This window comes from Pavona decussata, unplaced genomic scaffold (assembly GCF_977016875.1).
Source record: "Pavona decussata unplaced genomic scaffold, jaPavDecu1.1 SCAFFOLD_48, whole genome shotgun sequence".
In the NCBI taxonomy this organism is placed as follows: Eukaryota; Metazoa; Cnidaria; class Anthozoa; order Scleractinia; family Agariciidae; genus Pavona; species Pavona decussata.
Window position 1 is genome coordinate 1,590,929 of NW_028145470.1, and position 12,252 is coordinate 1,603,180.

The 12,252-nt window shown below is 38.5% G+C and overlaps 1 protein-coding gene and 1 long non-coding RNA gene across 2 annotated transcripts; one reads left to right on the plus strand and one right to left on the minus strand.

Annotated features, from left to right (window-relative positions):
* Window positions 1–132: 132 nt before the first annotated feature.
* LOC146481688 (uncharacterized) lies at window positions 133–12,154 on the minus strand. Its single transcript, XR_014864288.1, has 3 exons — window positions 12,093–12,154; window positions 7,422–7,534; window positions 133–3,948 (listed from the first exon to the last, which is right to left on the minus strand). It is a non-coding gene; the product is annotated as an uncharacterized LOC146481688 (long non-coding RNA).
* Window positions 4,055–8,554, plus strand: LOC146481689 (uncharacterized). Its single transcript, XM_085107566.1, has 4 exons — window positions 4,055–4,152; window positions 4,196–6,287; window positions 7,448–7,569; window positions 8,268–8,554. Exons 1-2 carry the CDS (start codon window positions 4,055–4,057, stop codon window positions 5,457–5,459), a joined length of 1,362 nt encoding a protein of 453 aa, XP_084963692.1. The 3' UTR covers window positions 5,460–6,287; window positions 7,448–7,569; window positions 8,268–8,554.
* Window positions 12,155–12,252: the final 98 nt, after the last annotated feature.

Here is a 12,252-nt window from a genome sequence, read left to right on the forward strand (position 1 = left end):
ATGAACAGCTGACAGATCGATAATTTATATCCAAGTAAATTTATCTCATGATCTTCAAAATTATCACAAAGCACCAATTAGATAAAACACTTGTCCAATTGCCCACAATTTGTCAATCAAAGTTATCAGCCATCATCAGCTGCCAGACAAATTATTCGTACAATTTTCTGTTGTCAATCAAATTTATCTGAGTTAGCATGCAGCTAATCAAATGAAGCATCTATCCAATTACTGTCTGTTGTCAACAAAATTATCAGAGAGCAGCTGTTAGATAAAACATGTCCAATTGTCCATTGTCAATCAAAGTCATCAGCCATCAAAAGCTGCCAGATAAATTATTCAATGATACAATTATATGATGTCAATCAAAATTATCAGAGTCAAGCAACTTATCAAATGAAAGATCCATCCAATTACCGTCTGTTATAAACAAAATTATGAGAAAGCAGTTGCTGGATGTTGGTTGGAACAGCTATTACAATAATTTATGATAACAATATTCAACTGGATACCACAAAGGAAGGAGGCATAGAAGAGTGCAACAGTATAGCAACAACCTGGCAAGAGGTACGTGACTTTTTATTGTTTTCCGGCTACTCAAAGTTCGGCTCATTCGGCTTCCAATCATCAACGGCTTCATCTTCACTCCAAATTTGCCAATGCGTACAATTAAAATGCTTGGTATTGACAAATCAATAGCAAGTCATTGCTAATCCCTGATTGTGTCTGGGGGACCCTGAGTGTTTCAGTCAAAGTGTCAAGTTTTACCGACACAGAACCACTCTTGGTTTCACTGGACACAGATTTTTTGGCATAGGAGCGCACCCCATGGAAGACCTTTCTAGGCATGTGGATTAATTAAGACTATAGACTCTGTAACTTATGAATATAACTACATGAATAAACTCTGAACACTGTATTGTTGTCATGGTGTCTTTATTCTAAAACTTGATAAGCTATTTAGTAATAAGTACATATTAATTATTCAATACTAACAAAGCAAAGATTTCATTTCAGGGACTTCCAAATTGTGTCTTTTGGCATAACATACTTACATTCTGATAAAATTGCTTTGCGCGGCTTTCTCCAAGCAATATCCAATGTTTCATAAATCATACTATAAACAATTCTGTTTCAGGAAAGCTAAAGTTTAGAAAAATGTAATTAAACCGTTGTAACTAAGTTACTTGTTCACTTACCTACAATAAAACAAAACAAAACAGCTGTTAGTGTCTTTCTTCTTCAAAAAACATTTAATATACTAACAATTCTGTTTCTGCAAACCTTGGTTTTCAGGATTATACCCACAAACATTTTAAGGGAAGAATTAAATAGTATGCCCAATCAAACTGTTGTAAATTAGTTGCAGTTGCTCTCAGTAAACAAAGACAAATCTGTTGTCAGTGTCTTGTCAGAAAAACTAACACAGGAAATTCATTACATTAGTGTGTTCAACTGAACATTTTGTAACTAAAGTTACTGTTTGTCAATAAAGGAAATGAAAAATACTGTTGTCAGTGTCTAATCAAAACAGTACTGATCATCACTTACTTTCAGCAACATAACTTGTAAGTATTTCAGCTTCCAGGAAGATATTTTTGGCTATAGAATCTATTCACCTGGAGTCAGAAGTGTCAGCAAGCCTACAATATGAAGATACTTGGATCATCTTTATATCAGATCATGAACAACAGTACCTTGGATGAAATTTATCTCATCACAAAGGTAAGGTATAACATTTCCATTATTTCAGATTTCTCACTTCTGTTTTGTGCTTTTAGTTCGCAGATGGTTTGTCAGTCGAGATGCCACCTCAGTTCAAAATAGCAGCCATTATTGGTCATCTAACTGTTTGCTGTCATTCCAAATTACCATTACACTCAGACCGTACGGTCATGCCATACCCAACTCAACTACCTTCACTTCTTTCTCTAACGGCAAATATCATTTCTCTGTATCTGTAAGTTCTCTTGAGTGATGCAGGACCGGTCTCCATCTCTTTGTCTCGGGGTCAAACCGTTTCATGATGACCGCTATTCTTAACAGTCCAGTGTCCCTCTTCAGTCTCGTTTTCCGATGCGGGTCAAAGTACTCCATCACTATGTCCCTGGATAACAAATAGTGCTCTGACTTTCTCAAAGGCTGTTTGACATTGTGGTTCCACTGAAACTCAACGTCCTTCCTGAGAAGGGCCCTCATTGGTGCTGCGAGAACTCTTTCATAAAGTCGGCGTTTGCTCCTGCAAAAAAAGAGGCAGGAGCACACTTCTGCTACTGACTGTGGGGGTCCCACTTCCTTTAGGGTTGATCTGGTGATATGCCATCACTTGTGAACACTTTACCAAAGAGCATCACACCTCTCAAATTCAACCTGCTCTTTTTCTGCCTAAGTGTGAGGCCGTTTTCCCGCCATAATTGGAGGACATGCCTTAACGCCTGGTCATGCTCCTCTGGTGTTGCTCCATAAACAAGTATGTCATCATAGATGCTGATGGCACAAGGTTCCTATGCTACTAACTTGCAGATCTCCGCCATCCTGTTGCTTCCAATCTGCAGCCTCTTGAAGTGCTTTAACCCTTAAAGGGCATAGAAAGTGGTGAGCTTTCTGCTTTCCTCTGCCAGCTAAAGTAAAGCTGCACATAATCATTTTTCATGTCTAGGCCAGGGTGCGAGAAGTATTTTGCTCCATTGAACCTTGTCTCCAACTCTCTTAAAGTGACAATGGTATGCTTGATTCACTTTATGTACTGGTTGATGTCTGTCATGTCCAGACTGGCCCTTATGCCTTCTCCGTCTTTTTTGGTGTGATTACTATGTTACTGCACCACTCTCTGGATTTCTCTCCTGCATCGTCATTGATGTCCAGCTCCTCCCATTTGACCAAATGCTGGTCAAACTTATCTTTTAGTGGTATCAAAATCTTTCTTTGCTTCTGGACCAGGCCCTCTGTGTTTGGGTCAACATGCAATTTTACCTTTACACCTTTGAGCTTTCCAATGCCCCTAAAAATACATCTTCATACTCCTATAAGATTTCTGCCACTTCCAGTCGGTTTTCTCCCATCAAAAGCAGTGGCATTCCTGTCGTTGCCTCTATGTGATATTTCATGAGACCCATATCCTCTGCTTCTTGCCTGCTTAGCAGTGCTACCTCGCCTTGTCCTTTCACCACATACACAGTTCCTGCTCTTTGCTTGCCACCCTTCCTTAACATAACGTCAAATCCTCCACACTTGGCTTGGAGTGTTGCTCCGCGTGCTGTAGCACCCGGGTCTACTGATGTGCTTTACTTCAGAGTTTTCTTCACGTTTTTTAGTAATGGCTTCCTTGGTGTTGATCATTTGACCGCCTTCCTTTGCTTCCTCATGATCAAAGGCTTTCGCCATTTCTCTCACGGATCTTAGGTCTCCATTTTTCCTTATTATCTCATTCTGTAACTCCCGGTTCACGGTCTTCACAAATGTCATCATAATAATTGCCTGGTCAAGTGTTATCAGGAAGTCACAATGCAGGTCCTGATGCCTGCAAGTTGTCTCAAAATCTGAGAAATACATCAGCCTGGCAGCCATTCAATATTGAAAAAATTGTATACTTCCAGTGTGTTGTTCCTGTGTGGTTTAAAGTGTAATTCCAACTTGTCCATGTGTGACTTGTAGTTCATAGGTTGTTCTGGCAACATTTCCACAGTCTTTTGCAGCTCTTCGCCTCCTAGCAGCAGTAAGAAATCCAGCTTGTTTGCCTCTCCCACGGCCATCCACTACACGGCCGGTTCGAAGTGTGCTTTCCACAACTACCATGCATTTTCTCATTGCCCTGGCTCTCCAGTTAAATTCAACTTTCCCACACTTGCCCTTAAACTCGAAAGAACTCCTGACTTTGAATTCCCCGGCTGACTGACTGCTTCCTCAGTCAGCATCTATTCCCTTGATCCTCATCGCCGATTTAATGATCTAGCAATGAATACAAGTACAGCCGCCATCATTGCCAACTCCAAAGTGACTACGTGACCAAGCCTAGAATCCCAGCATGCCATTGGTGTGCTAGCACCAGTTCTACATGGTAGGATCAAGTAAAGTAAACCAAACAAATAAAGTATACCAAGCAACTAAAAACATCGAACAAGTAAAGTGCACTAAGCAAGGCAGTAAGGCCAAGTAAATAAAGTGTTCCAAGCAAGTAAAGAATACCTTGGGCTAGTGAAGTACACCAAGAGAGTAAAGTAGACCAAGCAAGTAAAGTAGGCCAAGCAAGTAAAATACACCAAGCAAGTGAAGTAGGCCAAGAAACTGAAGTACACCAAGCAAGTAAAGAAGACCAAACAAGTAAACAAGACCAAGCAAGTAAAGTGGACCAAGCAAGGAAAGAATACCAAGCAAGTAAAGAATACCAAGCAAGTAAAGAACACCAAGCAAGTAAGGAAGACCAAGCAAGTAAGGAAGACCAAGCAAGTAAGGAAGACCAAGCAAGTAAGGAAGACCAAGCATGTGAAGAAGACCAAGCAAGTAAGAAAGACCAAGCAAGTAAGGAAGACCAAGAAAGGAAAATACACCAAGCAAGTAAGGAAGACCAAGAAAGGAAAATACACCAAGCAAGTAAAGAAGACCAAGCAAGTAAGAAAGACCAAGCAAGTAAGGAAGAGCAAGCATGTAAGAAAGACCAAGCAAGTAAGGAAGACCAAGAAAGGAAAATACACCAAGCAAGTAAGGAAGACCAAGCAAGTAAAGAAGACCAAGCAAGTAAGGAAGACCAAGCATGTAAGAAGGACCAAGCGAGTAAGAAAGACCAAGCAAGTAAGGAAGACCAAGAAAGGAAAATACACCAAGCAAGTAAAGAAGACCAAGCAAGTAAGGAAGACCAAGCAAGTAAGAAAGACCAAGCAAGTAAAGAAGACCAAGAAAGCAAAATACACCAAGCAAGTAAGGAAGACCAAGCAAGTAAGGAAGATCAAGCAAGTAACGAAGATCAAGCAAGTAAGAAAGACCAAGCAAGTAAGGAGGACCAAGAAAGGAAAATACACCAAGCAAGTAAGGAAGACCAAGAAAGTAAGGAAGATCAAGCAAGTAAGAAAGACCAAGCAAGTAAGGAAGACCAAGCAAGTGAAGAAGACCAAGAAAGTAAGAAAGACCAAGCAAGTAAGAAAGACCAAGCAAGTAAGGAAGACCAAGCAAGTAAGGAACACCAAGCAAGCAAAGAAGACCAAGCAAGTAAGGAAGACCAAGCAAGTAAGGAACACCAAGCAAGTAAGGAAAACCAAGCAGGTAAAGAAGACCAAGCAAGTAAAGAAGACCAAGCAAGTAAGGAACACCAAGCAAGTAAAGAGACCAAGCAAGTACGGAACACCAAGCAAGTAAGGAAGACCAAGCATGTAAAGAAGACCAAGCAAGTAAGGAACACCAAGCAAGTAAAGAAGACCAAGCAAGCAAAGTGCAGCAAGCAAGTAAAATGGTCAAAATTGCTTTGATAGACTCAAAGAAGACTTAAGAAGTTAATAATTAAGGAACGGTAAGTAAATTGAATTTCAATTGGTAAGTACTCAAAAATATCTGAGAATGATGCATTATTGAGCCAGTGACATAGGCATACACGGAGAAAAGAAATCTGCGTTTTTAGAAACTCTAATTTTAGTGACAGTTATTTTGTTGCAATGCACTCAGCCAATATTCTGCACTTATACTTCAGATTATTCTGATCAACTGTCAGTCAAAATGATGACATAATTGCTTACTGTCACTCCAAATTCCTGTCAATCCAAATTTGTGTACCCATTAATTACTGTCATGGCCTGTTAAAATAAGATGCTGATCTGTCAACAGTTAATTCAAATAAGTGCGATGAACTGTCAGTCAAAATGCTGATCCAATTGTTTACTGTCACAGCAAATTAGTGTATTGGACTGCAGTCTATCAAATGTACTAATCTTATTTAATTGACTGTGATGAATTGTCAGTCAACATGCTGATTTAACAAATTTAAGTCATGTTAAGTAGCAGAAGATAAATTATGTGGAGCACAAACATGAACTCTATTTTCACCATGGAATAACCAATTAAAAGCTCCTACTCTTGAGATCTATTGTGTTGAAGGAAACTAGGAAAACCAGATGTCCTGATTGCCTTTCCCTGAGTTTCAAGTCAAGCAGTGCTCCAGGGTATGATTAAGCCACAGACCACTCTCACAGGTAGACGGAGGAGCCTAACATAGTTCCAGAACATGATTGTGATCAAGGATGACCTGAAATGAATTTAAAACCTGGCTAAATCCTACTGTGTTGTCTTCTAGAGGAACAGAGGTGAGAATTTTTTTAGTTAATTGGCCGGCATTTTTTGTGCATTTTAATAACCAGCTTGGTTTGCCTTTGTTATCAGACAGGATTACCACAAAATATTGCTGTCCAGAGTGAGTGCATTTTTAAGTGTCTTTTTAATTGTTTTGATCCAAAAAATTTCTAAAGGCAATATCTCAGACTCAAAATAATTATTTTGCAAAACATGATTAAATGTAAATTAAAGCTGCTAATAATTACCGGTATTAGCAATAATTTCATTTTGAAGACCTGTTAAGTGTACTCCTGAATAAACCATTGTAGCCAATGCTACATAAACTGTTTTATTGGAATTATGAAATCAACAAATGATTGCAATAAAAACTGCTTTTCAGTATTTCACATCCAAAAAAAAAAACCAAAAAAAACCCAGAAAACAGAGTAATTTTTGGTATTCTTTATTTCATACCATTGTATTAAGCCACAAAACTTTCAAACAGTGCTGATGTCTTGAGAAAGTACCAAATTCTCCTAACTAGTACACCAGGTATATATATGACGAGTAGTAAGAAGAATTTGCATGTAATTTCTCAGACTGACAAGGGCAGATAGTTGGGTTAGGCGAAAGTCAAACAGGTAAGTTTACAGGAACAAACGATACCTGTGTTGACTTCCTTCTGACCCAAATATCGACTGCCGCTGGGTCTCAGAGGATGGTTGATAGTGGGCCTTATTGAAAGGTTTTGTTATTTCAGAGTTATAATAACTGTAAGTAGTAAATTAATGCAAACAGTAGCATGCCACTGTGGACAGCATTCCTCCACGTATACATTGGATTATATTACTGAACTACAGTAGTTGGCTAAAAAATTGAATAAACATGCCCAGAGTCATATGTCTGGACTTACAATTTCATACAACTTACTACTATAAGAAAGAACTAATCACAAACTATTGACAAATGTGCAAAGACAGCGAGAAAAAATTGAAAAGGCATCTATTCACAAAACAACATTTATGACATTCAGTTCTGACGTGTGGCAGGATGTAAGGGTGTCCCCTTTTTCTGAGGCTTCCTAAGGCTTCTTCAACAGATTGTAAAAAAAGTAAATATTAAATAAATTATTGATGATACCCATTTAAAATAGTTTTGACACTTACAATAAAATATTTCTGTTCTGTTTCAGCAACAGATGGATATCTTGCTTGACGTGAAGTTTGTTCTCTTTTCCATCATTGGTCGCTGAGCATGTAACACTTTTCACAGAATGTACCTGAAAGAATGAATCAAGGATGAAATAATAGTGAGGTATTTAAATATTCTACAATTCCTTTAGGTCTTGATGCACTCCATGGCACTCAAACCAGCAAAATATGAACCATCTGCAACTGAGTGAATGTAATAGTTACACAACAAAGTGCTAGCTGCAGTATGGCCAGTACCTTATGCATTAATACACAACCATACCACTCAGGTAATAGTTGCCATGGACAGTTGATGAGGCTGAAACAGCTGTCCAATGGCTGCCATGGCCTGGGTAACATGGCTGATACTGGTATTCACAAGGTACTGGCCATACTACCTTCGATCTTTCTGGAACAGTTTTCGAGGAAGAGGGAAGGGAGCACTGCTTGCAGGGTATATGGCCATACTGTAGAGCTTTGTAGCGTGACAATTACATTAAAATGGTTTGTTTTAGAAAAATATGAATCTGATGCAGTCAAGCAATTCATTTATATCAATGTGGAAATTTCTTGATCTTGATTTGTGTCAACAACAACAACTTTATTCTAACCGTAGAGAGAACTACAGCTGAATTAAATGACATAAAACGTACCATGAAATAGAAAAAGGGGTATTGGCTTCCTAAAATAACTTGAGAGTTAAAGAACTGAAGTAAAAAACTGATTGAAATTAGTTTTATTTTGAATTGATTTTAGGCCCTAAAATTATATTTTGTTAATGTTAATCAATTTTTGCTTTTTTATTGGCTGTGTTTCTACCAGAATCCAAAGGACTCCTTGAGGGACACAGCAGCAATACAGAGACCAGTGCAAAGCTACGAGCACAACTAAGATGGAGGACAATTGGCATTAACCTCAATACTATTTTACATAAAAATTACTAAATTTAGTTACAGTGTAATTAGTGTAAGGTGTGATAGCCAGTTTAGCGGTTAGTGGGCACAGACTTGAGATTGGGGGGTCTCTGTCTCAAGCCTTGGTCTTTGCCCTTGTAATCTGTGATCAGACAAAACACATTTTCTCCACATTGGCTTTCTTCATTCAGGAGTATAGAAGTGATATACTGGTGAACTGTACATGTTAGAGAGAACCAAACAAAATGATAAGGATTTTCTTGCTGCAGAGTGCTAAAATCTCCATCCAGGGGGAGTGGTCATACTCTTGCTTTATACAATAGAAATCAGCAGTTGTTATCATAGTTTCCAGCCTGATGACTACTAGGCTTCCTGAAATACAAGAATGGAACTGACTCTTAACTTGACATCAGATTCTCAACAACAACAACAACAACAACAAAACTAAAGGCAATTGCACAAGATTTACGTGGAAATTGAATCAAATTCACCAAAAAGATACTTGACTGTTGCTCAAGGAAGTGTGCAGGTTCTTCACCAACTTAGGAACATGAGGTCATACAGCCATTTCCAACCCTTCAGCATTCCTCTAGGATTACATTCATGAGGCCATATAATTTAGAGTAAATTCCTAATACAATGATTCCTGGCAGTTTCTTGAGCTCCAGTTCCAAGTATTTTTTTTTTGAGTTGATGTGAATTTAGAAAAAAAAATAATTGTGATCCCGCAAATTTAAATGCACTGTGATGTTTAAGTGAAAAGTGGTTGTAGATTAGGAGCCTAGTGGTCTATCAGGCTGGTATTTGTTTTTCTCAAGCATGATGTGACTGTATTCCCCCTGGATAGGATGTTAGTCAATCACAAGGTTACTCCTGGTATTTTGTTGGATAATCTCTAGCAGTTTGCTGGTACTCATTCATACACCTGGGTGGAGTGAGAGAAATGTGGAGTAAATAATGTCTCATGTCTGACCACACAACACAATGGCTCTGCCAAATCTTGAGTAATATTGATGTTCAGGTCAAAAGTCCAGTGCACCAGCCACTCAACTACAGCATCACAACATCTTCAAAATTGTACAATGTAAGAAAAGTGAAAAATAATTCAAGGCTTAAATCATAGTCTGGTCAGTTTGCTGCATACTTTCATGCCATATTTTGGATTGAAGGTATGGTAAAAACTGATATGGCAGACTATGAACTGACAAATCACTGCAAATAGGAGAACAACAATAGGTGACAAAAGACTTTTGTCTTGTATTGTAATCATCTGCTTGAAAATATAAATTATTCTTGTTATTTCAAAGATGATTTTAGGACAGCTTGACTTGGAACATCTGAATTCTTCTTCAATATTAACATTAATGCTAAGCTGACCCTAACAAATTATAAGCAATAACCCACTAATCATGAAGCTTAAGGGTAACAGATGTTCTAGGTGAGTTGAAAATCTATCTTTTTCATATAAGCTTAACATTAGTGTATGGGAAGAGCACTGAATGTGACCTTAACAATAAAACATTTGTAAATATTTAAATAAATGTAACATTGGCAGAACTCTATGATAATGTGATTTGTTTATTGTCTTTTAACTTTATCTAGACCAGGAGAGGGGGAGGGGGAGCGGATCCTGCCCACAGCAACTTTAAACCTGAATAACTTTTTTAATATTGGCACAAACGCCATGAAACTTCAGGACTTTTTCAGAAATTTATCTGGGAAAAATTTTATGTAGTCAGTTTGTCTTCAGTGACTTTGATGTTACCATGGCAACCAATTTTTGACAAGCAGTCGTTTCAGAAAATGGAAAATTCCTTTTTAAAATGAAGAAAAATCACTTTCTCACATAATACCTTTTGTGTTTTTAGCTCATATTAGTGTTCTAGGTTTTGATTACTAGTATCTGGGAAAAATTTTATGTAGTCACCCTTATTTTCAGCAACTTTGATATTACCATGGCACCCAATTTTTGACAAGCAGTTTTATTCCAAAATCACTTTTCTTACTACAACTCTTTGTTTTTTAGCTCAATATATTAGTGTTCTAGGTTTTGATAACTTTCTGTTTAATTTCAGTACTTTCCTACAGATTTAGGAAAATCCAGAAATCCAAGATTACCATTTGGCAATCATGACATTATTACCCTGTCATACATCATCACTTCCTGTTGCATTGTCATGGCTTTTATAGTAACTGTTGGAAAGTATTGGAGCATGGGCAGAATCCCCCCCCCCCCTCCCCCACTGTACTCCCACCTCTGGTCTGAAAAGAAAAATAAGCCGGGTCTAGATAGTCAACCTTATTACCAGGGCCCAGTTGTTAGAAGCCAAACAATAATATTTAGCTAACCCAGGGTTTAAAGGTGAACTTCAATTCCAGTAATTCCAAAAAAGATTTTTCCAAGCATTTTGCCCTTCAGTTACTAAAAAGACTTCTGTACCTTGAACTTGTTTGCAATTTAGTGAGCTAGATGAAAACTTTGATTAGCTTTTTTTAATAATTGTGGATTAACATAAATCAGTTTTCAAACAACTGAGCCTAGGGTGTGTCTTCCTCCCTGTCCCATTTAAGGATAGTGCCTTCTATTGCAGAGGTAATTTTGCATGTAAATACTGATGAACTATGCACGAAAAAAAAAAAACCTGTTAGCTAGGGCTCCTGAAATCCAAAACAAAAATTGGGGGTAACCACATATTTTTGAGAGACAATTAAGGAAGAGGAATTTCAAAAAGCTTTGAAATGTATCCCAATTTTTTTTTTTTTTTTCAAAATTGAAGCTTAATTAAGCTAATGCGCCGATCAAATCGAAACTTCAACATCCCCCCCCCCCCCCCCGGGCAAACCCCGGGCATTTGACTATTTTCTGTGCCCGGGAGTGGGGAATTTGACGGGTAAGGCCTTCCCGGGGGTGGGGAATTTGACCTTGCCTGGGTGGGGTGAGGAAAATTGAACCGGAAGTGTCAGGTTTCAAATCGCTTTTTTGGGGGAGCGCCGAAGTCGCTAACAGCTATAAACACGTGTTTGGACGAGATGGAAGAGTTTAAAGAAAGAGATACAGCATTACAAAAAAAGCTTACAAAAAAGTGAGAAGATAATGAAAATGAGTCAAGCTGTGGCTTTGTCCCGCAGTGAATAGTACAATAATGAATAGTGAAAGAAATAAACACTGTCGAATGAAAAACCGCTTTGGCTTAGGTTGCAGAATATCCTGCCACTCGAACAACATTCTACGAAGCCGGCTAACACATTTTTAATATGTTACTATATATGTATTTCTCGTTAAACAACCTTTGCCGTGTTTCGGAGTAAGAGCAGCTTACACTTACTGATTGACATTGTCCGACTATTATAGATTAAATTTCCAATCACTTTTTTTACAGTTTCTATGTTAAAGTTGTGGTTTTGTAGTAACTCGTGACAGGAGCCGACAACGATTGTTCTTTAGTAGGGGCATTTGACAGACAAATCCGACGATAAGGTAGGGCATTTGAACACCATTTTGGCCCGAAGGGGCGGGAATTTGAACGATCCAATCTTCAAAAGTTCAAATGCCCGGGGTTTGCCCGGGGGGGGGGGGGGATGTTGAATCGGCGCATAATTACCTCTGAAAAATGCACGGTTACATTTATACACTAACACAGGATGGAGGGTTGATCGCCTTTTGCGATGATGCATTGACATTCGTGCAATGAAATTTTTTTCGCACTTACTGGAAACTCTGAAGACGTTTTACCTCATCAAATCAAATCAAGAACCTCGCCGGGTTCTTGTTGTTCCCTCCATTTTGATTTCTCTCAATCCACTCGTTTCACCGCCCCCGCCGTCCCCACCCTGGTACGACTGTATTCTGAATTCCCTTGCCCCTTCCCTCCCGACTCCGTCATACCCTTGTC